Genomic DNA, 27,563 nt, shown 5'->3' with positions numbered 1-27,563 from the left:
GTGAAAGGGTCACAACCAGCCCAAAAGGAGGACAAACCACAAACCCTGGCACCCCACAGTGGTGTGTCCTCCCTCTGCAGCACCAACTGCTCCTGATCAACAACAACAACAACAACTGCAGGAGAGAGAACCCTGCTGAGGGGACCACGGCCAGGGACACTTCTCACCCAGGAGCTGCGGCTGGAGGGGGTCAGTGCAGGCAGTGACACCAAGGGGACGGGCGGGGATCTGCCCCAGGACAGGGAATCCATCCCCAACGGGATCCAGGGACAGGGAATCCATCCCCAGTGAGACCCAGGGACAGGGAATCCATCCCCAGTGAGACCCAGGGACAGGGAATCCATCCCCAGTGAGACCCAGGGACAGGGAATCCATCCCCAGTGGGGGACAGGGAATCCATCCCCAAATGGGATCCAGGACAGGGAATCCATCCCCAATGGGCTCAGGGACAGGGAATCCATCCCCAGTGAGACCCAGGGACAGGGAATCCATCCCCAGTGGGGGACAGGGAATCCATCCCCAAATGAGACCCAGTGACAGGGAATCCATCCCCAACGGGATCCAGGGACAGGGAATCCATCCCCAGTGAGACCCAGGGACAGGAAATCCATCCCCAAATGAGACCCAGGACAGGGAATCCATCCCCAGTGGGCTCAGGGACAGGGAATCCATCCCCAGTGGGATCCAGGGACAGGGAATCCATCCCCAAATGGGATCCAGGACAGGGAATCCATCCCCAATGAGACCAAGGGACAGGGAATCCATCCCCAGTGGGGCTCAGGGAATCCATCCCCAGTGGGATCCAGGACAGGGAATCCGTCCCCAATGAGACCCAGGGACAGGGAATCCATCCCCAGTGGGATCCAGGACAGGGAATCCGTCCCCAATGGGGCCCAGGGGAGGCAGCAGCTGCTGGCAGGGATGGACAGTGCAGGAATGAGAGAAACTCAGCTGCCAGCTCAGCACTGAGCCCGAGCTCCCTTCCCAAATCTCTCCAGAACTCACATTTCTCACCTCTGTCTCACCCTAATGAGGCTACTCCACAGAGCTCTGGTAGTTCCCTGCTAATTTGATGTACAGAGAATTAAACCCTTAATCTTTTGGGTGCTTGTCTCTGACAAGATTAAGGACAGACCATTACAGGCAAAGAACTGATGGCACAAAATGTAAAATCCATTTGTTACAGCCAAGCTCTCAATCCATTCTCTTCAAACACAGAACTCTGGGCACTGTGAAGGAGGGAGGTTTAGGAGTTGCTGTGAGGTTGCCTGGAAGGAAAATCCGTGTTTTCTGGTCAGGAAGAAACCTCTCCCAAGCAGCAGTAAATTCAATATAACTGAGATTTCACACCAGGCAAGAGAGGCTCCTGTCCTCAGGAGAGGGGCTTTAGGTAAAGATCAAGGGCACAGTTAGCAGCATGAAGGGAATAAAATGGTTTGGGTTGGAAGGATTATCCACTCCTAGGCAGAGGCAATTTCCACTGGGTTGCTCCAAGCACCTTCCAACCTGAAAAAAAAATCCCTTTTTTCAATGAACTGAACCATTGCAAGGCAAAGCAGGTCCCAGAGCGGAGAGAGCTGCAAGAAAAACGTAAAAACTGGCACAGAACTGATTCCTGGAGCAACCTCAGAGGGTTAAACCCAAGGAGAGACATTCCTGAAGCTCCTCCATGCCTCCAGACATCTCCCACTGATCGCACACCCCAGAGGCAGCAGAGAGAAGCCTGCAGCCTCTCTGGGTTTCTGTCCCTGCCTCGGTGGTGCCCAGGGCAGCTCTCACTCCCCAGCTGCTGCTGCTCTGAGCCCCAGGAGGGGCCAGGGGAGGGCACAGAGCCCTCCCAGCAGCAGCAGCAATGAAATGAAGCAGAGCTGGAGCAGCATCTGCCCTTTCCCTGCTGCTGAATGCCCCCTTTGCACAGGCTGCAGCACAGCCCAGCACACCCATGTGGGCACACCAACAACAGCTCTGCTCCTGCTCACAGCCTGAGCCCCAGGGCAGGGAAAGGAAACTTCCCCCTGCTCCTCCTCCTCACACACAGCCCCCACACCACCAAAACTGGGAAATGTTTATCATTAATTAGCTCTCAGCAGCTTTTCTGGGCGAAGATTCCTTTTTTCAGAACAAACTGTTGTGTAAAACACGACCCCAGGTTTTCCCTCGAGGGGAGCTGTGCCCAGCCCACACAGGGACAGCCAGGAGGGAGTCTCTGCCAGCTCAGGGATAAAGGATGAGGAGCAGAGCCTGCCCCTGCCCTCTCCAGCCCATCCTGCCAGGCTGACAGGAATGAAAAGGTCTCTTCAGCCCCTGGGTGCAGCAGGGATTGGGGTTTGGCATTTGGAAATGAAAATTACTGCATGAGGAGCTCACTGCTGTGGCCACTGGCAGGTAAAGGAGATTTAGAGTCACCTGTGAGACCATGAAACATGCCAGTCATAAAAGCACTCATTATTATTAATTATAAATACGTTTGGCTGGCCACACTCTCCTCTCCCTCCATCCCAACCCCCAGATCACCCCACACTTCATGCCTGGAGTGTTTTCCATTCAGAAAACCATTCCTGCCCCCCTCAGGTGAACACCCCAGTGACCACAGACACACTCTGGGTTATTGCAAGGCACAAAAGCAGCTCCTGGCTCGGCAGAGACCATTAGTGACTCAAAGCACACACATGCACCACGAACTCAGATCCTCACTGAGGGCTTCTCCTCTCCCTGGCCACCCAACCAAGGCAGCCTGAACCCAGCTCCCATCTCAGATGTGGAATTTTCTGGAAGCCTGAGGCCTCTTTTAAGGCAAGCAGGGCCTTGGGATCTCTCCTGCAGGGTATTTTACCTCCTCATTTGCATCTTCTTCCAGCAACCAATATCCCCCATTTTAGTATCAACTGTATCTCCCTATATTCAAAGCAAGGCAGAGCAGCAAGAAAATGATTTCATGCACTTCCCTTTTGCAAAGGCAGCTGCAACACTAAAATGGGGAACACTAAAGGAAACATTCCTTTTGGAAAGGATGATTTGGGAGGTTATTCCTCTTTCTCTCCCTCTCTGTGCTTTTCCTGAGCCTTTTATTCCCATTTTTCAGAAGGGGGGAGAGGGGCAGCATGCTGGGCTGTGAACATGCTCACACTGCACACTGCTGCCAGCAGCCAGCCCAGGGTGCCCCAGAGCCCTGGCATCGGGGACCCAGGGCTCCAGCACCCCCCGGGGCAGGACCAGCAGCCCCAGGTACTCACTCAGAGCCACGGGGCTCAGGGATGCAGCAGCCGGAGCTGGGCTTGCTATGGAAACACAAGGATGCACAGGGTGGGGACCAGGGGGTGACAGCAGGGAAACAGGGCAGGGCTCAGGAGGAGGGGACTGAGGGGGACAGCCAGCCCCGAGGCAGGGCTGGGGCACCCAGGGAGCTGCAGAAATCCTGCCAAGCCCTGCTGCTGCAGGGAGCGGGGTCCTGGCAGCCCCAGAGGGGTCCTGGCAGCCCCAGGGAATGAGGGGATGTGGATGTGGGGTGATTGCACTGCTGGTTTGTACTCAAGGGTATTTTAGTATCAGCCCCAGGGAATGAGGGGATGTGGATGTGGGGTGATTGCAGTGCTGGTTTGCTCACAAAGGTATTTTGGAACCAGCCCCAGGAAATGAGATGTGAGATTTGGGATGAGTGCAGTGCTGGTTTGGGGTGATTGCAGTGCTGGTTTGCACTGGAGGTATTTTGGTACCAGCCCCAAGGAATGAGGAGATGTGGGGTGATTGCAGAGCTGGTTTGCACCCAAGGTATTTTGGGTACCAGCCCTAGGAGATGAGGACACGTGAGATGTGGGACATGGGGTGATTGCAGTGCTGATTTGTACATAAAAGTATTTTGGCACCAAACCCAGGGAATGAGGAGATGTGGGGTGATTGCAGAGCTGGTTTGTACCCAAAGGTATTTTGGTACCAGCCCCAGGAGATGTAGAGCGTGGAGTGATGGCAGTGCTGGTACATAAAAGTACATAAAAAAATACGTAAAAGTATTTTGGCACCAAACCCAGGGAATGAGGAGATGTGGGGTGACTGCAGTGCTGGTTTGGGATGATTGCAGTGCTGGTTTGTACACAAAGGTATTTTGGCACCAAACCCAGGAAATGAGGTGTGAGATTTGGGGTGACTGTAGTGCTGGTTTGGGGTGACTGCAGTGCTGGTTTGGGGTGATTGCAGTGCTGGTTTGTACACAAAGGTATTTTGGCTCCACACCATGCTCGGCTCTCTTTGAACACCTCTGGGTTCAAACCCCACCCCACTCCTCCTCCAGCCTTTGTTTGGCTGCAGATTTGTAAGGAAAAGGAACTGAAGAAAAGCAGCAAATGGTTAAAATGAAAATACAAACCCAGGTCAACTCAGACACTCCTCCAATCTCCAGAATTCTCATCTGTGCCACTATAATCCATAATTATCACTAATTACCTCATGGAGAGGCTCTCTAAGATAGACAGAAACTTCTTTTTCTTACTGAGGGAAATTAAATAAATCAAAATTACTTCAGGCTTATCCCAGCAGGCATTAAAAATTGTGTCAGGTTTTACATTCAGACAGAGACTCTAAATAATAGGGCAAGGAAAACAAGTGGCCTTGGTTAATCTGAGCTGTAAAATTCCTGAGACATCTCTGTGACCTTCAAATCACTCCAGAGGGGACAAAAATTCCTCCTGCTTGTGACTGCCCACCAAGAGGTGACTGGAATCCCAGCAGAGATGGAGAAAAGGCATTTCTGTGGTGCCATTTCCAGGCAGGGTCTGAGATGGGCTCTGGAAGGGAGCAGACAGAACTGGGGGATGATCCCAGGGCGATCCCAGCTGCAGAGCTTCAAGGGCAGGATGGAATTGAAATGAAAAATGAGTTAAAGGAGGGGGAACTGCAGCTTACCCTGCCCTGGGGAGCACAGAGGGACTGGCAGCTTGCTGCCACATGAAAATAATCATAAAAAAGCAAAAGACTCCAGCCCAGAAGTGCCGGAATGTTGTGCAGAGCCACCCGCCTGTCCCCAGGTGCTGGCCATGAGGCTGGGGCTGCAGCAGAGCTTTTCCTGCTCTTTCTCCTCTCCTTTCCACTGCATTTCCCCTTTTCCTGCAGCACTGCTGGGGATCCCAGCCCTGCCCTCCCTGGGTTTCATCTCCAGCTCAGAAGGGATTGCCCCAGTCCTCAGCCTGGGCTCCAACCCTGACCGTCACCACCCTCATGGCGTTATTTTTTATTATTGCTTATTTTTTATTATTTATTATTATTTATTATTTATTATTGCATTATTTTTTATTATTTATTATTATTAACGGGATCCAAGCAACCTCACACTGCACAAATGCTCTGGGAATGCCTCCCAGTGCCTCCCTAACTGCTGCAGTTTGCAGCCTTGCCTGTCTGTCTGTCCATCCATCCTTCCCCTTCCTGCTCCCCTACATCCAAGCTTTGGTCCTATGCAATCTTTGAGGGGAAATGGCACGAGCAGGATTCAAAATTTGGGTTAAAAATAAAAATATAAAAATTTAAAATAATAAAATAATAAATAATATTAATAAAAATATTTTAAAATCCTCTCCTGTTTTTCACTTCAGGAATCTCAAAGAAGCTTCTCTGAGCTTGTCCCTGTAATCCTGGGAGTAGCAGCAGCTCCCCACAGGGAGGCACTGATAAATGCCATAATGCTCACTGGGATAAAGAGGATTTTATAGCTCCATTGATCAGGTTTGATTGGAAAGGCACAAAGCTATGGAGCCATCTCCACTTTTCACTCACAATTACACAAATCCATCACATTTCTGACTCATTTTGCATTGGAAGTGGGAACATGCCATTTATTTAAAATTTAGTACGAGGTTTATTTATTTAATCACACAATCTACACAAGTGCTGGAAGACTGTCCAATGGTAAAATCATTAGTGAGAAGAGGAAAAAAAAAATTGAATTTTTTTCCTTCCATTTTGTGCTTTCAAAATTGGGAAGCTATTCAAAATGCTGAAGTTTTTGGTTGGCTCTGGTCTAAACCAGATCTGCAATTTGGCTGAATTGATTTCCCTGAATGATCTCAGCATCATTAAAATTGAACTGTTTTTAATGGATTCATAAATATGAAGCCTTCCACTACTCCACTCTGAGTCAACAAGCTAACTATTATTATTTTGATTATTATTATGATTAGATAATCACTACATTAAATATTCCAACTGCATGCTGTGGAGCACAGACAAAGAGTTAACCCCAATTCTGTTCTAGACAAGAGCAGTGGCTACTCCAGAGTCAGTGTGGTTAGGGAATGAACACTACTCCAGTCCTACAGCCTCTGACAGGAAAAAAGGCACTAAATTAAAAGAATTAAAAGCTGGAAGTGTTAGAGGAACACTCTAAAAACACAAAAAGAGAGACTGAAAGAAATGCAGAGAGCACTTACGTGGGTGAGGGATGCCTGCAGTTTATCCATGGATGGGACACAGACCAAAAACGAAATAAAAAGACAGAAATAGACACACAGAAACAAAACAAAAAGTAAATGTAGAGGATGTGAGGAGACAGAGAATATGGAGCTGGAAAATCAGCATCCCACGTGTGCCCTGCTGAGCAGGGATGGGCAGAGCTCAGGGGATCCAGGCATGCTTGGGGTGGGCAGGGACAGCCCTGGGTCCAGAACAGGGGGCTGGACAGAGAATTAATTCAGCACAGGGGTCTGGAGAGAGAATTCAGCTCAGGGGACTGGAGAGAGAATTCAGCACAGGGGTCTGGAGAGAGAATTAATTCAGCACAGGGGTCTGGAGAGAGAATTCAGCTCAGGGGACTGGAGAGAGAATTCAGCTCAGGGGTCTGGATTGAGAATTAATTCAGCACAGGGGTCTGGAGAGAGAATTCAGCTCAGGGGACTGGAGAGAGAATTCAGCACAGGGGTCTGGATTGAGAATTAATTCAGCACAGGGGTCTGGATTGAGAATTCAGCACAGGGGGCTGGATTGAGAATTCAGCTCAGGGGACTGGAGAGAGAATTCAGCACAGGGGTCTGGAGAGAGAATTCAGCTCAGGGGTCTGGATTGAGAATTCAGCTCAGGGGACTGGAGAGAAAATTCCAGCTCAGGGCTGGGAGCAGCAGCCAGGGCTGGATGCAGGAGCAAAGGGACAGAACCAGGTCAAACTCCTGTCCCTGCCTGCTCTGGTCACACCTGCCCTGCCCACTGCCCCTTCCATCCTCTCCTCCTGCTCCCCTTCCCACCCCCAACAGCTCCCTGGGGTTGAACTCTTCCCTGAACAGGAGGACAGTGCTGGGCCACAGCAGAACCTGGGAATGGCCCAGGCAGAGCAGAGCAGAGCCTGAGGAACCCATGGAATCCATCCAGAGCTGCAGGGGCATCTCAAACACAGCAACCCTCCCTCCTTCACCTTCCACAGCCCAAGGCCAGTCCTGTGCTGGACACCTCAGTGTGGAAAACAAACCTTGTGACAGTGACATCACATTCTCTGTGACCAAACCCCTCCTCAGCTGCTTTTCCTCATTAAAATTCTCCTTGGCAGCACCAAGGCTGAGCTGCAAACACCAACCGGCGCGCGCGGAACAACTCCTCCCTTCAAAGAAACCTCTGAATTACCAAGCAAACCCAAACCCACGGAGAAAGCAGAGGGTGCAGCGAGGTCTGTGAGAGGGAAGAGGTGAGATCCATGCTCGGGGAGGCTGCAGGGGGGGCTGGCCTGGGCTGTACTTACGAACTGGCTGCGTCTTGAACTCGGCGGGCGGGCTGAGCTCCCCCACGCCCTTGCCATTGACTGCTGACAGCCTCACTGCATAGGTGGTCTCAGGCTTCAGCCCCGTGATGGTCACTGCGCCCTCCACGTTGGCTGGGGGCAGAAAAAGCACAGAAAAGCTCAGGGCTCCAAGAAGTAAATGATCAAATTTTGTTTGTCCCCACGTGGGGAGAAAAGGGATAAACAGAGCTGGCTGTAGCTGGGAATCACACCACTGCAGTGGGGAAAAAAATAACAATTTCAGCTCCACATGGGATTGGTGGTGGAGGATTAAGCTCTGGACAGAACTCTCCCTTTTGTAACCCTCCCCAAATCAAAATTCTTTTGCTTTATTTGACTCCAGGATGGATTTTGTGCCACAAGCACTGCTATAGATCATTTCAACAGGATGGGCTTGCTGCTGGAATAGCAGAGTTTATTGTCCAAGGGGGACCAAGGGGTTACAGATGAGGGCTCAAAAGCCTCCTGTGGGAAGCAGCAAGTGAAAACTGCAATTCCAAGCACAGGGTTCTTGAGCTCTCAGCAAAGCCCAACCCTCATTTCCAGCTGAAAATTCCACGAGACACTCACAGCAAATATCTAAAATGCGTAAATATTTAAAAACGTAAAAACTTGTCTGGAGCCTCCAGCCTGAACCCTCCGCCCTCCCTGGACAGGAAAGCGCATGTTTTTCAGCGCCGGTGGGGAAGGAACCAGGTGTTTATTGTCACTCCTACCTTCCTTGGCATCGTAGAGCCGGGAGTGCCAGTCGCCCTCGCCCAGGGCCCTCCACTCTGCCTTGTACCTGAGGATGGGCACCCCGCCCGTGGCCTCGGGCTCCTCAAACTCCACCTGGGCGCTGCTGGAGTAGGGCTCCACCCTGCCGATGGAGGGCGAGGAGGGCGTGTCTGGGGACAAGGGACAGCAGCGGTGAGACACGGAGCTGGGCAAGGGGCTGGCACCAGCCCGCAGCCCCTGGGCTCGCACAGCACGGGACAGGGTGGGGCTGAGCCTCACAGAGGGTTTAGGCAGGTTTAGAGATGTTAGTTAGCGCAGGGATGTTAATTTGGGCTCCTCTCTAAGAGGGCGGAGACCGCCAGTCCCTTCTCCAAAAGGGAACAACCAGGGCAGGGCAGCAAAATTCTCCTGGATGCCACTCTGTCCCCAGTGTCCCCTCCACAGGGCTCTGAGCTCTGGATGTTACTCTGTCCCCTCTGTCCCTTGACAGGACTCTGCAGTCCTGGATGTCAGTCTGTCCCCAGTGTCCCTTTCACAGAGCTTTGATGCCATTCTGTCCCCTGTCCCTTGACAGGACACTGCAGTCCTGGCTGCCACTCTGTCCCCTCTGTCCCTTCCACAGGGCTCTGAGTTCTGGATGTCATTCTGTCCCCAGTGTCCCCTCCACAGAGCTCTATTGTGGGAATCCATAAAACCCCAAGGTTTTGGGAAAGCTGCACAAGACAGGCCTCAGAGACAGCAGAACTGTGATTGGAGCTGAGCAGCAGCCATGAGATTGGTCAGCAGAAAAGTTATGTAAGTAGAAAAGTAAAAACAAATAGAACAATAGTTTGTGTACTAATGCTTGGCTAGAATGACTCCCTAGCTGCAGAAAAGTTTATCTAGGGAGATATTAGGAAGTTCTAAGCTTAATAATGGAGCTTAATAATGCCCAAACATGCCCCTGTGGCACCCTGGAGCCCTCCCAGGCTGGGCCAGCTCTGAGATGTGCAGCCCAGCTGCTCTCAGGGGTTTTGCTGAGCTGGGGTGCCCAAATCCAAATCACAGCTCTGGGAGCACAGGGAAGAACAAACCCCTGGGGAAACGAGGGACCAGAGATGCTGAGCAGCTCCAAGGCAGCAGGAATGTGTGAACAGCCTCTCTGAAGGCTGCAGCTGCTGTCAGGGGGCAGCAGAGCAGGGTGCCTGTGTCCCCCACCCTGTGTCACCCACCCTATGTCCCCCACCCTGTGTCACCCTCCCTGTGTCCCCCTCCCTGTGTCACCCACCCTGTGTCCCCCTCCCTGTGTCACCCACCCTGTGTCCCCCTCCCTGTGTCCCCCTCCCTGTGTCACCCTCCCTGTGTCACCCACCCTGTGCCACTCATCCTGTGTCCCCCACCCTGTGTCACCCACCCTGTGCCACCCATCCTGTGTCCCCCACCCTGTGTCACCCACCCTGTGCCACCCACCCTGTGTCCCCCTCCCTGTGTCACCCACCCTGTGTCCCCCTACCTGTGCCACCCATCCTGTGTCACCCACCCTGTGTCACCCACCCTGTGTCCCCCTCCCTGTGTCCCCGTCCCTGCTCACCTGCCTGCACCAGGATGAACTCGGAGGACTCCTGCCCGATGCGGTTCACAGCCGTGCAGTTGTAGTTCCCAAAGTCATTCTCGGAGTCTGGGGTCACCTGTGGGGGCAAGGAAGGCTCAGCTGGGATCACAAAACCCTTTCCACTCTGCCAAGGCACCCTGAGTTTAGCTGGGGAGAAGCTACAATGAAACCCAGGTGTTAGTGCTCTCAGAGCTGTCCAGGAGAGCTGCAGTGGGCACAGAGGCAAGCAGGGGCTGTCTCTTCTGCTACCTGATTATCTTCCAATTCCTGCTCCTCTTTATCTTCCACAACCTGATTTTCTCAGGATTTATATGCCAGAAACTCCACCCAACTTCACTTCTACCAAGAGGACCAGACTGAATTCCTCCATCACCATTTATCTGATGTTACTCCCGGCTTTTCCTCACCTCCAGGTAACTTGCTGAGGGCGTGTTGTAGATCTTGATGTTGCTGTAGTTGGAGCTGGGGAGCAGCTGCCCATCCCGGAACCAGGAGATGACAGCACTGGGGTAGGCAAACACCTCACAGGTGATGTTCACCTGGTTCCCTTCCCAGGTGTACACGGCCACAGGGCCCTGCAGCTTGGGGGCATCTGGAAGAGACATTTGGGAGGAAAATTGGAGCCAGCTGAGCTCCCAAAAAAGCCTCTCTGTAAGGAACCCTTGGCTGGAGTCCACCTCAATGCGGGAAGGGGAATCTAATACGGGAAATGGGAACTGCCCTCTCCTCCAGGGCGTGGGGAACATCTGCTGCTGAAGGGCACAAAGGAGCAGCGTGGCAGGAGCACACAGCAGGATGGGGCTGGGAAGGTGCTCTAGGGGAGAACCTGACTCCTAAGAAATGGGACTGCAGCAGATCTGTGGTGAGCTGCAGAGAGCAGCCAGGCACAGAGAACACCCTGCAACATCTCACATGGAGACTTCCACAGCCTCACCCTCCTCATTTTGCTCCTAAGAAATGGGACTGCTGCAGATCTGTGGTGAGGAGCAAAGAAGACCCAGGCACAGAGACCCAGCCTGAGCTGCTTCTCAACTACAGAGAGAGTTACTGCAGCCTCTGACTTGTTATTAATTTCTCTTTCTTTTCATCACTGTGTTACAGCCCTTTGTAACAGTGATTGTAATAGTGATAAATGGAGTATCTACTTCACTTTTTTTTCCTTTATGTAATATAAATTGGGTTTTGGTTTAAATAAAAATACTTCTCACGGTCTACACCCTCACCCTCAGCAGCACCCAGGGGAGGGACAGGGAGCACAGGGAGGGAACAGGGAAGGAACAGGGAAGGAACCAGCCCCCCAGGCACTTACACTGCACCTCCAGGTACATGGCCTGCGAGTCCTGGCCGATGGTGTTGCTGGCAGTGCAGATGTACTCGCCCGCGTCCGTGTACTGGATGTCCTTGAGCGTCAGCGAGGAGACGCGAGCGTGGCTGCGCACCACGATCCGCCCGTCCAGCGTCTGCGACAGCACAGCCCGTCAGGGGCGGCCCTGGGGCACACTGCCTGCCCTGCCAGCCCCAGGGCAGCCCCAGGATGGCACACAGCCCGTCAGGGGCGGCCCTGGGGCACACTGCCTGCCCCACGGGGCACACAGCCTGCCACAGCCCTGGGCATCCCAGCAGGGCACACAGCACAGCCCGTCAGGGGCGGCCCTGGGGCACACTGCCTGCCCTGCCAGCCCCAGGGCAGCCCCAGCGGGGCACACAGCCTGCCCTGGGATGGCACACAGTCTGCCCCAGGGTGGCACACAGTCTGCCCCTGGCAGGGCACAGAGCCTGCCCCAGGCAGCCCCAGCAGGGCACACAGCCTGCCCCAGTCCAGGGCAGCCCCAGCAGGGCACACAGCCTGCCCCTGGTAGCCCCAGCATGGTACACAGTACAGCCTGTCAGGGGCAGCCCTGGGCACCCAGGGACACCCCAGGATGGCACACAGCCTGCCCCAGGATGGCAGCCCCAGCATGGCACAAACCCAGTCCCAGGATGGCACAGAGCCTGCCCCCAAAAGCCCCAGCAGGGCACACAGCCTGCCCCTGGCAGCCCCAGGATGGCACACTCCCTGCGCCAGGATGGCACACACTCTGTCCCAGGATGGCACAAACCCTGCCCCAGGATGGCACTCACCCTGTCCCAAGGCAGCCCCAGCAGGGCACAAACCCTGCCCCACAATGGCACAGAGCCAGCCCCAGCCCCTGGCAGCCCCAGGATGGCACAAACCCTGCCCCAGGATGGCACCCGCCTGCCCCAGCCCCTGGCAGCCCCAGGATGGCACAATGGTGCACAGCCTACCCCAGGATGGCACACCCCCTGGCTGAGCCGACCCCAGCACTGCAGATCCCCCAGCTGAGAGCAGCAGGGGCAGCTCTGTCACTGTGTGTGCAGGGGCTCAGAGCACTCAGGGCAAGGGGGAACATCAGAAGCAGGAGCAAAGCCTCAGCTCCCACATGGCTGAGAACACCACACAAACTGAGCGCAAAGCTTCTCCCCACGGTGGGAACTGCAGAGATCCAACATGCAAAGAGATAAAAAACAAAAAAAGGAAACCTCCCCAAAAGCTTCCAGCCCTTCCTGTCCCCTCAGCAATACTGGTTTTATCTCAGCGCCCCTGGAACGGAGACGGAAGAACAGATCCAGAGCCCAGAGCTGAATCAGGCAAAAGGAAGCTCAGAACTTCCACCTGAACGTGGCACAGCAAGAGAGGGAAGGGCAGTGAAAAGGGCAAGAAAGCCTCCAGAGACAGCCCTGCCCCAAGGAAATTCCAGAACCATTTCCCACACCGAGAGAGTGTGGGGATGCCACTGACAGAGAGGAACAAGGAGTGCAAAATCCCAGGGGACTCCAAGGGCTGCACCCACCCAGCCACCCCAGGCTGGTTTCCCTCTCCAGTTTGTCACCAAATCCACGAGAACACAAAGCAGGGACTCCTCTCTCCCTCCTGCTGCTCCTGCCTCAGCCTGGGAGCTCCAACTCCCTCCTGTAATTTCTGATTTTACACCAGGGAGTAAATCTGGCACCCTCAGGGCTGTGCCTGCTGCTGCATCCTGGCACCTCCAGCAGCATCTGTTTCCTTGGAAGGTGCAGGACCAGTGCTGATAAATGAGGAAAACCTGAGGATTTCCAACAGCCAAGTGCACAAAAAGCATCTCTGGTGTCTCAGACCTCTGGGCCTGAGCCTCTCTGTGCTGAGACTGACAAAGTCTCTACAAATAAATCTCTTTTGTCACCTCAGTTAGCTCCAGCACCAGCTCATGGGCACCAGGCCAATCTCAAATGCACAAAAATAGCATCTTGTGAGGGCACATAAACAACTGGGTGTATTTCTCTCCTCTCTCCTGCAATTCCCTGCTGCAATTCCCTGGCCAGCGCCACGAGCCACAGACTCCATCCCTGCCCTGGAGCAGTTATCCATGGACATGTGGTGCTGTGGGCATCATTTCAGAGCCTGACATGAAACCACAGTGGTGCCCCACCAGCAAAATCTGCTTTTACCTCACTGCCCTGCTCCCCTCTGTCTGACTCTGGATTTCCCTCCCAACCCCAGCTCATTCCAGCAGCACCAGCACTCCAGACCTGGGAATATTTCCAATATTTGTCCCTGGGACCTCACCAGAAGAGGGGAAAGGACAAAACAAGTGTGAGATCGCAAGGAGTGATTCTAGAAAAGGCATTTTTACACCCAAATGCCTCCTGCCTTTCTCCAAGATCCACCCCAAAGGAGAGCCAGGAAATCATGGTCAGGGAGGACTCCATGAGCAATGCAACTCATTCTGGAAATGAAGCTCTGGTTTGTAATGCAAAAAGGCAAAAGGAAGAAAAAGAGAGATCAGGAAGAACACTCTGAGGAAGAGCCCAGCCAAGAAAGCTCACTCAGGTTTTCTCTGTCCCTGCTGCAGCCCACCAAGGGCTCTGGTGCTGGAGACAGAACAGGCAGGGATTTGGGAGCCAGATGCTGACATCTGTAGCCCTTTTACTCAAATTCCCCAGTTGCAAGGATCAAAATAACAAACTCCTAGTGCTGGGGAGAGCAGCTCGGTTAATCACTCCTCAGAACAGAGCAGGACGTTCTCTCTATTGCCAATTATTGCAATTTATCCTGTTACAGGCATTTCCCCCAATTCCGGCCATGCCCTGGGGCACAGCCACTGTGAGCACAGCCCAGGGCCAGAGGGGACAGCAGAGACAAATAAACTGCATTTATCTCCTTCCCTTCATCTTCTGGGGCTTTCAGCTTTCCCAAACAAGGGATAAATCATCAGGGGTAATTCTGCACAATCCCACCTGCCCCTCACTTCCCAAACCCACACAAACCCCTGAAAACCCCGAGCCAGGCAGGAACCGCACTGAGGAAGAGGAGGGATCTCTCCTTGTCCTTTTCTTGGAGAGCAGTGTTTGATATTTGTATTTAACTGCAGCCCTGAACACTCCTAATGCTGCACCCGTTCCCAGTTACCAGTCTGCGTGTGACTGGGGGTACCCAGAGATGCTGCCAGCACTGACTTCACCTCCTCACCCAAAATTCCTCCAGTAAAAGTGAAATATTTAATGCCAAACATGCCCTGACCTCCATCCTGCTGCTGGAATCCACTGCTGAAAGCCCCCAGGCAACTTTAAAGCAATTTAAAAGCAATTTTAGAGAGATATCCTGCACCCCACTGGGGTATTTTGAGACAAGAGGCAGTAAGAAATTTAGAGACAGCAAACTTAATGGTATTAGTGCTCATATTAATCAAAAGCTGGAGAGAGAGAGCCCAGAGAAAACACTGGGGCAGGGAGGGGACAGCTGGGACAGGAACTCCTGTGTGTCCTGGGGAGATGCAGCGACTCAAATTCCAAATTCTCCAGCGCAAACCGCTCTGAGAATCCGATGCCTCCACCTGCCACAGCCCCACAGATTATTGTGAAGGGAGAATGGGCAGGATCTCCCCGTGACACACAGCTGGGCGGTGCTCAAGTTACAGCTCCCCTTTGCTCAGCCTCTGGGATTTAGGGTGGCTTCAAAATGATTTAAAATATCAGAGCCTCCACGAAGTTGATCCTAAAAATACAAATCCAAGTCACCCACTTCTGACAGCTCATTCTGTTCTCCACCTGACCCCTGTTATTTGCTTGGGAACTTTCCTTCTGGTCCATTTTGAAGCAAAAGGGCTACAAATCAGCTCTATTATTATTATTATTATTATTATTATTATAGCACGGCACTGAACGTGAAATAAAATCAAACCCCATTTGCACCAACCCCAGTCCCTGCATTATCCCACCTCCCCCTCGCTGACCCTTAAAAACCAAAGACAAATGGAAATAATTGAGCAATTTGGAGCATTTTGTGCAGAAATGCCCCTGGTGCAAGGTTTCTCTGCATTGCTTTGGAAATGGAGCATGATGCAGTTTCCTTCACACAGAAGGTCAAACTGAAGGACTGCCATGAGCAAATAGGTGAGTTGGCTGGAGCAGAGGAGGCTTTCCTGGGCAAAAATGACTTTCCCAAAATACAGGTTGGTGCTAATTCTTCCCTCTCTGTAAGAGAGGATGATTCACACTGGCAGCACAGAAAAAAAAATGGTGAAAAGAACATTTTACATTTTTCATTTGAATTGCCTTTCCTTTCATTTTTAGGTGACGAGCAGAGTTCCTCACTCCCAACACAGCCACTTTGCTCATCCAAAAATTGCATCACTACATGCCAAGCAATTTCTACCTCTAGAAGCTGCTCCTTGTATGTACTGGTAATTTAAGTGGGTCAGATTAATGCTTTGTTTAGTTGGTTACTGCACTAGAGATTTGTTAATCTGTGATGCTTAGAAGAGAAACCAACAACCAAGAACCTAAAGAAGTTTTGCTAAAGCTCTGACAATCTGATACCTCTTGTTTCTCGGGCCGGGTCCACGAAGCCTGGAGAGAACAGATATAGAACACAACAACAACGACAGAAAAAAAGCAATAAAAGTTTGTCAAAGGTTGCTTTAGGTACCAGTGTCTGCAGCACATTGAGCTGGGTGCACATGCAGGCTCCAAGCTGAGCATCTCCTGTGTGTGGGGTGGGGGATCACAGCTTCCCTCTCCCATCAGTTTCAGGCTGGAATTCACCATTTCACAGCCTCTGCTTTGGTTTTTAAATGGCTAAAAACGGCTGCTGGCACCTCGAGGCTGATTGATTACATCAGGGACCGTTTCCTTTGAACATCTCACCTTTCCTACACGCCTCTGCCCACTGAGTTGCTCTGGGCAGCCCCAGTGTTGTGCCCCCGGTCTGTTTGCCACCCCACACCGATTAATTAACGCTGATTAACGTGATCATCATGCATTTGGAGGCCTGGATCCATGCAGGAAGGAGGAGCAGCCCCAGCCCCAGCTCCCTGCGCTCAGGGATGGCAGCACCCAGCCCCAGAGCAGTGAAACATGCCCAAAGCTCACTGCAAAGCAAATATTTCCCACTGAGAGAAAGCCAGCAGCAGCAAGGACCAGTTCCCCGTGGCTCACAGGTTGCTGTGTTCCATTCCCCCCTCTATAATTTATATTTCAGCTCTCTGTGATTTGCTCAGGAGTCAAGAATCACCAGGGTGGCAGCACTGGCTGAGGGGCACAGTGACATTGTGGGGGTGTCACAGCACACACGGGTGGCAGGGATGGAGATGGAGGCTCAGGGAATGAGGGGCAGCCACAGAGCCCTGCTGCCAGGGGACACTGAGGTAGCACAGACGGGACACACAGCTCTGACAGGGCTCAGGGACAGACACGGGCTGGGTGGGGATGGGACAGGAGCTCACCCCGAACCTGCAGGAGGCACAGGGAGCCCTGTGGGGCAGCCCTGGGGAAGGGCCAGTGGCAGCACTGGGGTTAAACTCAGTTTGGGATGCAGGAGGGAGAAATCAGAGCTGATCTCTCTGCTCTTCGATGCCTTTAGTGAGAGGATGCTCCCTTGTTTTCTGCCCTGCAGGGAATGGTGAGCAGGGAGAGCAGCTCTCTCAGGGGATCCAGCCTGGATGAAGGATCAGGGATGTGTGTCTGGGATGCAGGAGGAGAATTCAGAGCTGATCCCTCTGCTCCTCACTCATTTAGTGAGAGGATGCTCCCTTGTTTTCTGCCCTGCAGGGAATGGTGGCTGGGACAGCAGCTCCAGGAGATCCAGCCTGGATAAAGGATCAGGGCTGTGTGTCTGGGATGCAGAAGGAGAACTCAGAGCTGATCCCCTTGCTCTTCACTCCTTTACTGAGAGGATGCTCCCTTTGCTTTCTGCCCTGCAGGGAATGGTGGCTGGGACAGCCCAAAATCTGCCAGGAGACACAGCTGAACTAAATCCTCCTTTTCCTTTGGGGCTTTGGGGGGGGTTTTCCAGAATGTTTTGGGAGTTGAGGCATCTCTACACCTCTAAAAACCTTCACTGAGGGATGATTACAAGATCAAACAACATAAAGCAAGAGAGAAGCATTCTGGATAACAGAAACCTTCAAAAGTAAGCTTAAAAATTCCTAAAATAGCATTGTCTGTCCTGCACCAAAGACCATCCACTTCCCTGTGCTGTCCCAGAGAAAGGAAGTGGAGAATAAACTGAACAGATGCATTTGGAACAGAATATTTAATAGAATTAAATATTCTAATAGAATTTGTAGTGGAGTATTTATAGAGCTGTTCTGACCTCAGGGTTTTCTGGACATCTGAAAGGTTTCCCTCAACTCAGAGCACAAGAGAGAGAATGAGAAAGTACAAGACAAACCAAAACAAAATGCACACACACACACACACACACACACACAATAATCCAGCCTAGCAAGTGCAGGGGACATGATAAAATAATGTTTGCCCTGAAGGTTTGAACCAGCCCATGAGCACATGGCAGCACCTCAAACCTTGGCTCTTCCCCCATCTCCAGGTGTCAGAGCATGAACATTCCCCTTGCTATTGATCACCCACCTGAGAGCAGCAAGCAGAGTCTCAAAAACCAGCAAAAATGAGTTAGCAGTTTTGCACTGGGCTGTGATGGATTGACTGGGCTCAGAGGGGGGCTCCTCTACACTTATTCAGCTTTTCCATCCCCTCCCTGCCCCAGTCTGTCCATGGCTGGGACCCAAACCTCAGAGCCAGCAGCTCTGCAGCCCTGGGCACCTCCCAGGGCTAACAGAGACAAACCCATGAACAAATAACCCCAATCCTGCCCAAACAGGTGCCCTGCTCAGGCTGCAGCTTCTGCAGGACTGGAACCATTCCCCGCACACTGCAGGGATTCACAGCAGCCCTGGGATCCAGGAGATGCTGGGAAGGAACTGAGGCTGGACAGCTCGGGCACCCTGATTAATAAACTTACACATGGACAACGAGGGAGGGGCTGACGTCACGGGGGCAATTAACAAAGCTCATTTAGGAGCTGCAGGGCAGCTGTGGGGAGCAGGGACAGTGGACAGCTCTGTTGCTCCCAGACTGCAGTGTCACACTGAGCCAGAGGCCCTGGCATGGCCAAGGCAGCTGAGCCCTGAAGCACCATCCTGTTAATAGGAGATTATTAATTAGCAACAACTCCTCACTCCTGCCTCTGTCTAGGCCTGCTCTGGCTCCAAATTCTGCCTCCTGATCGCTCATGAAACATCTCCAGTGCAGCAGCAGCAGCAGCACACCCAGCCTGCTCTAATTAAAGGAGCAACAACAACACCAGCACTCTCTTTCAAGAAGGAAAAAAACTGCTAATTATTTTTGCCTTTTAAGAACAAAATGGTGTTGATGGGATCAACAGAACAGGTGAGCACAAAAGGCAGGCAGGCTTTTGTGCTCTGGGGATGTGCAGTGTGACAGGGCAGCAGGGATGGACAGGCTCACTGTGGTCCTGGGGAGGAGCAGCCCTCACCTGCACCTGCCGGGGTCAGGGGGCTCATCCCCCCTGCCAGATGTTCCTGCAGCTGGAGGAACTGCTCTGAACAGGCTTTGGGGGCCCCCAGTTGAATCCCCCCGGTGAACACAGCAGGGATTGCAGGAGGACTCCCCAGCTGCTCAGAGCCCAGGTGGCTCTCACAGGAGGGCACAGGTGGCACTGCCCCAGGTGTGGCATCTGTGGCACTGCTCAGGGTGTGGCATTGCTCCAGGTGTGCACCTGTGACACTGCCCCAGGTGTGGCACTGCCCCAGGTGTGCTACCTATGGCAGGGCTCCAGGTGTGTCACTGTCCCAGGTGTGGAACAGGTGGCAGTGCCCCAGGTTAAATTATGGAAAACTCCTCCATAATGAGAGGAGAAGGGGCTGGTCCCTTTGAGCTGCAGTGCAATAACTGCATGGAGTGGCAGTGTCGCAGGCGTGTCACTGCCCCAGGCGTGTCACTGCCCCAGCAGCAGCAGAGCCCCCCGTGCCCCCATGCAGTGCCAGGCAGTGCCAGGGGCTGTGCTGAGCCCCCCAGGCCGGGCAGGGCTGCCCCTTGCCACCTTTACCTTCTCCTCGCTGCTGATGTTCCTGCTGGAGCTCCTCCAGGTGATGGAGGGGATGGGGTCCCCCGAGGCCTCGCAGGTCAGCGTGATCTGATCCTCCAGCTCCATGGCTGTCTTGTTCTCCACGTAGGTGATCTTGGGTTTGGCTGGGGAGGGGAAAAGGAGCCTTGGCTCAGGGGGGCTCGGTGGAGAGCTGGGACCATCTCCAGCCAGCTGGGGAAGGAGCATGGGGGCTTGCACCTTCCTGCAGGAGGGAAGGACCTGGAAAACCTCCTGTGCTGGACCTGGAAAACCTCTCGTGCTCATTCCCACAGCTGAGGCTCCAAGGAGGAGCCGGTTCAGAGGGTACAAATGTTCACCCCTGGATTACCAGCTCCCCCTTCCACCTCCCTGCCCAAACCAGCCCTTTGCCAAGGGCTTGGGCTGCACACAGGGCAGGGAGAATTCCATATTCCCCAACACCTCCAGACCCCTGGGAGGCAGGGAAGCTCCTGATTCACCCCTGCAAGCCTGAGATCACTCCCACAGTGCTGGGGTGAGCTCACCTCCCCATCCAGGCTGCAGCAAGCCCCACTAAAACCCTTCCAACAGCAGCTCTGGTGGATCAGGACTCCAGGAAATATCCTGGAGGGCATTTCCAGCAGCTGTGGGTCTGACCCAGCAGCCCTGCCCGTGCTGGAGCACACAGGAGCTGGGAAGGACGGGACGGATGGCTCCAGACAGGAGCTCCAACACCCCCAGGATGGCAGAGGGGCACAGCCCCAGCTGGCATGAATTAACTGGGACAAAGAGCTCCCCCAGCTCCCCCCAGGGCTGTTACCAAAGACTTTGAGGTGGATGGTGGCATCGGCCTCCCCAGCCTTGTTCTCAGCAATGCAGATGTACTCGGCCTCGTCGCTCTTGTCCACCCTGTGGATCACCAGCTCGGAGCCGTCCGAGTTGAAGCTGTACTTGTCCTCCTCCTCCTCCACCTCCTCCACGGGCTCTCCATCCCTGGGGGCACAGAGCACACGGGGCTGTGGGGGCAGCAGCCAGCCCAGCCTGCTGCAGGCCTGCCCATCAGAGGGACCAGCCCTTCTCCTGTGCCCCTGGGCTGCAGAGCTCAGCCTGGTACCCATTCCCATCCCTTCCTGCCCCAGCTCCCACCTCCTGGCACACCACAGAGCTGTAACCCCCCCAGAGGTGGTTTCTCTCCTACCAAGGCACCACTCCAAGCTGCCATCAGCCTTTCCAGGTCAATCTGTGCTGCTAACCTTCACCAAAGGCTGCAGAACTCCAAGAACAGAGTCCCCGGAGTGGGGATCACACCTGGCAGGGCAGTGCAGGGAGCTGGGAGGGGACACAGCTGAGCAATGGGAGCACTGAAGGAACCCCTTGGTTTGCTTTGCTTTGTTAAACTGTTTTTATCTCAGCCAACAGGATCTGATCCTTACTTGGTCCAGGACACGGTGGGCTCGGGGAAGCCATCAGCATCACAGGCCAGGGTGACAGACTGGCTCAGGTTGGCAGTGGCGTTCATGGTGCTCTGCCTGGCACGCACAGAGGGCGGCACTGCAAGAGAGCAGAGCCAGGGTGAGTGGGGAGCACAAAGGTGTGAGCCACAGGGAGCCCCCTGTGCACCTCTGGTGGCACCACTCACCCAACAACCCTGTCAGCACCATCACCTGCAGGGTTTGATCAGTGAGTCTGAAGCCTAGCCAAAGCCATCAGCACAGAGAGCTCCTGTGCACCTCTACCCACCCAAAAACCCTGTCAGCATCACCACCTGCAGGGTTTGATCAGTGAGCCTGAGGCATGGCCAAAGGTGTGAGCCACAGGGAGCTCCTGTGCACCTCTGCCCACCCAAAAACCCTGTCAGCATCACCACCTGCAGGGTTTGATCAGTGAGCCTGAGGCATGGCCAAAGTCATCAGCACAGGATAGAAGGGGCAGTGGGTGGGAGACACAAAAGGAATCAGTGTGGTGGCCAGAACCACAATGGTGAGTGCCACCAAGCTCAGCTCCTCACTCTGACCCTCAGGCTCCTCGAGGTGTTATTCTCCTGTAAACACCTGGCAAACACTCCCTGCGTCCCATGGACATTTTACTGGACACAGCAGAGGAAGAGGAGGGTGTGAGTGGGAGGCAGCAGCTCCTGCAGCAGCCTGGGCTGAGGTGCTGCTCCCAGCCCCTCACCGTTGACGATGACCTGGATGTCCTTGAAGTTGATCTCCCCCCGGGCCAGGATCCTCCCCTCACACCTGTAGGTGCCCTCATCTGTCTTCTTGATGCCGCGGATCTGCAGGTAGTTGTTGGACAGGACGATGAAGCGCACTGCAAAGCACAAGGAAAGGCAAGGGAAGATCACTCAGCCTCTCCTTCCTATCCTTTTTCCTTTTTCCTTTCCCTCCCCTTCCCTTCCCCTAAAATCTCCCTCCCCACCACAAAATGGAGATGCTGCTGGAGCTGGATCTGCCCCTGCTCTGGGGCTGTGCTCTGGGAGGTGAGCAGATCCAGGGGGACACAGCAGACCTGGCTGAATGATGGGGAGCACTAAAGGAACTCCTTGGTTTCCTTTGCTTTATTAAACTGCTTTTATCCAACAGGATTTTCAGCCTCAGATTCTCCTCTCTGGGTGGGCTCCGTGCTCCCAGCACAGCAGAAGGTGACCTCAGCCCCACCATGAGGTCCCACAGACACTTTGCACTGCATCGCATCAGCCAGGGAGCAGCTTGGGCCTCATCCCCCTGCCCAGGGGCTCCAGCCTCACCACCTGTGTGCCGGGAGTGGGACACCTGCTCAGCTGGGCTCAGGGTCCCTGCCAGCCCCTCTGGAGCATTTGGGAAGAAGGCGAAATGTGCTTGCAAGGAGCTTCCAGCCCCGTTCCTCAGGAAGGTGGAGGGTGTCACAACACCCAGCTCTTCTGTCTGATGGCACTTCTTTCATCTCCATTTTTTATCCAGCATTCCTTGGCTGATTTTGGTGCCAAAGCCTGGTGGCCACTTCGGTGGGGATGTGCTTGTCCTGCCACAGGCAAACCACAGCACCTGGGGTGACTAAATGCACATCCCATGACCTCGGGTCAGGCACAAACTGCTCCTCCTGTCCCTTCTGAGCACCAGCACTGTGTGTGGGAGGGAGGTGGACACGAAGCAAGGCCTTACCATCCTTTTTCAGGATGACATCCCTGCCTTTGTGCTTCCAGATGATGGTGGGGGGCAGCGAGCTGACCACGTCGCACACGATCACAGCATCGTCCCCTTCCTTGAACTCCTGGGGGGTGGGAGCGTTCTTGAACATCAGCTTTTCTGGAAAATGGGAAAGGAGAGGTCACTGCAGCTTCCTCAGCACAGCTGGAGCAGAGAAACCCCAAACCCCAGAGATCTCCTTGTTCCCAGGGGAGGACTGAGGTCTGAGTGAATCACTGCGTGCCTGTTACCCTGATATTTTATAAAAATCCCTTTGCCAGGATTTCTTCTCCTAAGAAGCTGGGAAGCTTCAGCTTCTCCCTGTTTTGCTACTTTGGGATGTGATTTGGAGAACTGTTTAGCCAGCATGTGAATTGTTTTAATTTAATGACCAATCACAGCCAGGCTGTGTTGGACTCTCTGAATCTGTCACGAGTTTTTACTATCATTCTTTTCCAACCTCCTGATACATCCTTTCTCTATAGTTTAGTACAGTTTTAGCATACAGTTTCTTTTAATTTAATAGAACATCATAAAATAATAAATCAGCCTTCTAAGAACATGGAGTCAGATTCACTCATCTCTCACCTCATTGCGGTTGCTGCAAATTCAACACAGGGGGGGCAAGGAGAGAGCCAGGGGGTCAAGGAAAGATCCAGGGGGGAAAGGAGAGAGCAAAGGGGCAAGGAAAGAGCCGGGGGGCGAAGGAGAGAGCCAGGGGGCAAAGAAAAGAGCAAGGGGGGAAAGGAAAGGGCTGGAGGGCAAGGAAAGATCCAGCAGGGAAAGGAAAGATCCAGGGGGGAAAGGAAGAAGCCGAAGGGGAAAGGGAAGAGTCAGGAAGGGCAAGAAGAGAGCCAGGAGGGTAAGGAGAGAGTCGGGGAGAGCACGACAAGAGCCAGGGGGCAAGACAAGAGCCAGGGGGCAAGACAAGAGCCAGGTGAGGGCTCCTTACGGAATATCTTGACATTGACGGTGGCCTCGGAGTCGCCCTCCTCGGGGCTGCTGACCACACACTTGTAGATGCCGGCGTCGTCGATGTTGGCGTTGTAGATGGTGAGCGTGGACGAGGAGTCATCGTTGCGCACCACCGAGATGCGCTGCTGGCCCGGGCTCAGCCGCTCCCCGTTCGGGGAGAACCACGAGATGTCCTTGGACCTGGCCTCCCCGGCCACTGAGGGTTGGGGGAGAGAGCAGGGTGAGACAGGCCAGGACAGCATGGCCCCCAAACCCCACAGCAGCAAACAGCAGGGTGAGACAGGCCAGGACAGCATCATCCCCAAACCCCAGTGCTGAGGGGCTGCTCCAAACCCCAGGCTCTGAGTGACCCCACAGCAGCAAACAACACAGTGAGACAGGCCAGGACTGCATGGCCCCAAACCCCGCTGAGGGGAGAGAGCAGGGTGAGCCAGGCCAGGACTGCATCACCCCCAAACCCCTCTGCTGAGGGTCTGCCCCAAACCCCACTGCTGAGGCTCTGACTGACCCCACAGGACAGTGGGACAGCCCAGCCCTTCATCGCCCCAAATCCCAGGGTCTGACTGACCCCACAGCAGAAAACAGCCCAGTGAGAGACAGCCCGGCTCTGCACACCCCCAAACCCCAGAGTCTGACCCAAATCCCATAGCTGAGGGCTCTGAATGTCCCAAACCCCACTGCTGACAGTCTGACTCACCCCACAGCAGCAAACAGTAAGTACAGTGAGACAGCCCAGCTCTGCACACCCCCAAAGCCCAGGGTCTGCCCCAAACCCCACAGCTGAGGCTCTGAGTGACCCCAGAGAACAGTGGGACAGCCCAGCATGCCCCAAAGCACAGGGTCTGAGTGACCCCAGAGCAGCAGTACCATCCCAGCAGGGTCTGTCTCATTCTGAACTGAATCAAGGAACCCAGGGGCCTTTGGCCAGCACCCACCTTGACATAAGAAGAACTTGGACTCTCCAACGCTGATCTCCCCCTGGCTTGGAACAATGTCCACTTGGAGAGAGGCTGGAAGGGAATGAGCACGGTCAGACACGGGCTGTGGGCTCCAGCAAAACACCTTTGCCAGCCTTACAGTCCCCAGGGATCCCTCATTCCATTTACAGTCCTGGATGACACCTGTATTCTGATCTGAACTGCTGGTTTTAAACACCAGAACAAGGTTTTAAACAAGAGAGAAGGGTTTTAAACACCAGAACAAGGTTTTCAACAGGAGAACGAGATTTTAAACACCAGAGGAAGGTTTTAAACATGAGAAGATGGTTTTAAACAAGCGAGAGGTGTTTTAAACATGACAGCAAGGTTTTAAACACCATAACAAGGTTTTCAACACCACAACGAGGTTTGAAACACCAGAGGAAGGTTTTAAACAAGAGAGAAGGGTTTTAAACACCAGAACAAGGTTTTAAACACGACAACAAGGTTTTAAACACCATAACAAGGTTTTAAACACCAGAACAAGTTTTTTAAAATCAGAAGAATGTTTGAAACACCACAGAAAGGTTTTAAACACCAAAGGACAGCACCTCTGCCCATGCCCATTTACCAGCCCCTCCCAGTGCACACCCACGCAGGCCCAGTGCCCTTTTCCCCCAGCATCATCCCTGCCTCCTTCCCTCATTGCATAAATTATGACCCATTAGGCAGAAAATGTAATTGGATTCTGGCTCTCCTCCAGCTATAGCTTAATTCCACAGCAGATCTGTGGCCTAACAAGCCTGGGTCAAGTTGAATTTGAGGACGCCAAAATCGGTTTTCTTTGGAAAACACCCTCTGTGCTTTCATGTAGTGCACGAAAAGCTGAAAATCTCTCTCCCAGAGCAGCTAATTTTACCTCCAGACCACAGAGGCATTATTCCAGCTGCCAAGCACACCTGGGGTTGTGAGAAACAAGCATTGGTTCAGAAATTAAAACCTGGCTGTGCGTGCCAATGGCAACACTGCTTAAAGTGCTGGGGAAACACTTGGGCTGGGGGTCAGGCACTGAGCCTGGAGCTGGGGGAGCTCTGCCTGCCCTCAGGGGGAAAGCACAGCAATATCAGCATTTTCTCAGCACGTTCTTTCAGCCAACAACCCCCCGACACAGCCCTTCTCTCCAGGAGAAGCAACAATGGGAGCTGGGATGGCCCCAGCCACCGTCATCTGCACAAACAGGTCCCCACAACAAGGGGCTGTGCCTGCTGTGAAACATTCATACCTTATGATTGGCTTTTGGCAAATATTCACATGAATATGGGATGTGTTATGTTAAAGTTATGCTGTGTTAATTCTCTTAAGTAGTGTGTTAAATATAGTTTTAGGTTATAACATAATGTTGAAATAGAAACTATTCTATGTAAGATACTTTTTTAAAGAGAGGAATGAGGTATGCTCACTGAGATGGCAGCCACAGGACACTTGAATCTTTCAGAGAAAGAGAATTTATTGCTCCCTTATCAGAAGAAATGAACTTCTTCCTGCCTTGCTCAGCCCTGAAGATGCCAACAGGATTCAGAGGCAGAAGCTGACACTGCCCAGCCAGAATCCTGTGTTTGAATGGAATTTATGCATCATGGATGAGCTGTATGAATATGCAACAGGCTGTTGCTTTTAAGGATTAATCCTCTGTTAATGTGGGTCCTTTTTTGGGCTTATTTTGCCCAGAAAAGGTACCTGGACTGTCCCAAACTCTTTGTTTCTATTGTCTCATATTGTCCTAACTCGGATTGTCCAAATTTTTGTTACTCTAATTATATTGCTATTTTTATGACCATTTTATTACTATTACACTTCTGGAATTTTAGAAAGCAAGTGATTGGCGTTTCTCACACCTGCAATCTCACCATCATCCCCACGCTCAGCTCGGGCTGGGAGCTCACACACAAAGCCAGCTCTGCTGATTTTAATCGCTGTTTAATCGTTAGTTTTGCTTTGCAGCCCAGGGAAATGGGGACTATTTTTTCCACCCTTCGTTTAATAGACACTGCGAGCCCATTTGTATTCTGCTTCCAACTTCAAGCAATAAAGGCCTTTTTAGCATCACATAATAACTGCATTAAAAGGCCTCTTCATAATCACACAATAACACTTTTTATAGCTCTGCCCTCCCCCGTATCTTTTATCTGGTTATAAAGTTCCCCAGCCCCCAAAAAATGCTGAATAATTCCCCATTGATTAAAAAAAAAAAAAAAAAAAGAAAAGACAACAAATTTGCTAATGCAACTTCCTGTTCATCTGTAGTTCAATATAATTAGTTTTGCATCTCAACAAAAGAAATGAGCTCAAATTAAGCCGTGGTTTAATAGGCAGGGAGGCTGTGTCCCTGCTGGGCTCAGGCTGAGCTTAAGGCAGGAGGCTGTACCTGGAAATAAAGGAAATAAAGGAAATAAAGGAAATAAAGTGAATTATTGGGAATTGAGTCTGTGGCTGCCCAAATTCTAAAGGTGACACACCTGGAACAGGAATGTGAGCGCTCACACTGCTCTGGCTCCACAAAAGGAGTATCCTGGAACACTAAATACACCAAATTAGGGATTTACCGTGGGGTTCTATTCCCTCAGATAAATGGGAGTTCACATCCCTCCCCTCCCACAAAAGCACTGCTCCTTTTCAGCCTCCATCAGCTCAGCACTGACTCCGAGAGCTCAGCAAGGACGGAAATCCTCACCTGGAATACTCATCTGGAATCCTGGAATCTTCACCTCCTGAAACCCTCAACCCTTGAAATCCTCACCCCACTCCAGCACTGGGGCCACCCCACACTCACATCCCCAGGGATGTGCCCACACTGCAGCTCCCACCAAGGGCTGAACTCAGTTCTAGGGGCTAAACTCAGTTCTAGGGGCTGAACTCAGTTCTAAGGGCTGAACTCAGTTCTAAGGGCTGAACTCAGTTCTAGGGGCTGAACTCAGTTCTAGGGGCTGAACTCAGTTCTAAGGGCTGAACTCAGTTCTAAGGGCTAAACTCAGTTCTAGGGGCTGAA

The 27,563-nt window shown here is 52.9% G+C and overlaps 1 protein-coding gene across 1 annotated transcript in view; it reads right to left on the bottom strand.

Annotated features, from left to right (window-relative positions):
- Positions 1 to 27,261, bottom strand: part of NCAM1 (neural cell adhesion molecule 1) — a 48,637-nt gene extending 21,376 nt beyond the window's left edge. Inside the window, exons 1-15 of the mRNA XM_058818964.1 lie at positions 27,249 to 27,261; positions 24,536 to 24,610; positions 23,578 to 23,796; positions 22,602 to 22,745; positions 21,634 to 21,771; positions 20,892 to 21,009; positions 20,279 to 20,451; positions 19,462 to 19,604; positions 15,915 to 15,944; positions 11,368 to 11,518; positions 10,466 to 10,650; positions 10,038 to 10,134; positions 8,467 to 8,637; positions 7,712 to 7,843; positions 6,417 to 6,431 (exon numbers count right to left, since the gene is read on the bottom strand). Coding sequence (XP_058674947.1) covers positions 6,417 to 6,431; positions 7,712 to 7,843; positions 8,467 to 8,637; positions 10,038 to 10,134; positions 10,466 to 10,650; positions 11,368 to 11,518; positions 15,915 to 15,944; positions 19,462 to 19,604; positions 20,279 to 20,451; positions 20,892 to 21,009; positions 21,634 to 21,771; positions 22,602 to 22,745; positions 23,578 to 23,796; positions 24,536 to 24,610; positions 27,249 to 27,261 — 1,804 coding nt within the window. The remainder of the gene's footprint in view (positions 1 to 6,416; positions 6,432 to 7,711; positions 7,844 to 8,466; positions 8,638 to 10,037; positions 10,135 to 10,465; positions 10,651 to 11,367; positions 11,519 to 15,914; positions 15,945 to 19,461; positions 19,605 to 20,278; positions 20,452 to 20,891; positions 21,010 to 21,633; positions 21,772 to 22,601; positions 22,746 to 23,577; positions 23,797 to 24,535; positions 24,611 to 27,248) is intronic.
- Between the last annotated feature and the right edge of the window lie 302 nt (positions 27,262 to 27,563).

Source organism: Ammospiza caudacuta, chromosome 23 (assembly GCF_027887145.1).
Source record: "Ammospiza caudacuta isolate bAmmCau1 chromosome 23, bAmmCau1.pri, whole genome shotgun sequence".
Taxonomy (NCBI): Eukaryota; Metazoa; Chordata; class Aves; order Passeriformes; family Passerellidae; genus Ammospiza; species Ammospiza caudacuta.
The sequence above is the reverse complement of the archived record's forward strand: the minus strand, read 5'-3'. Positions and strand labels throughout refer to the sequence as shown.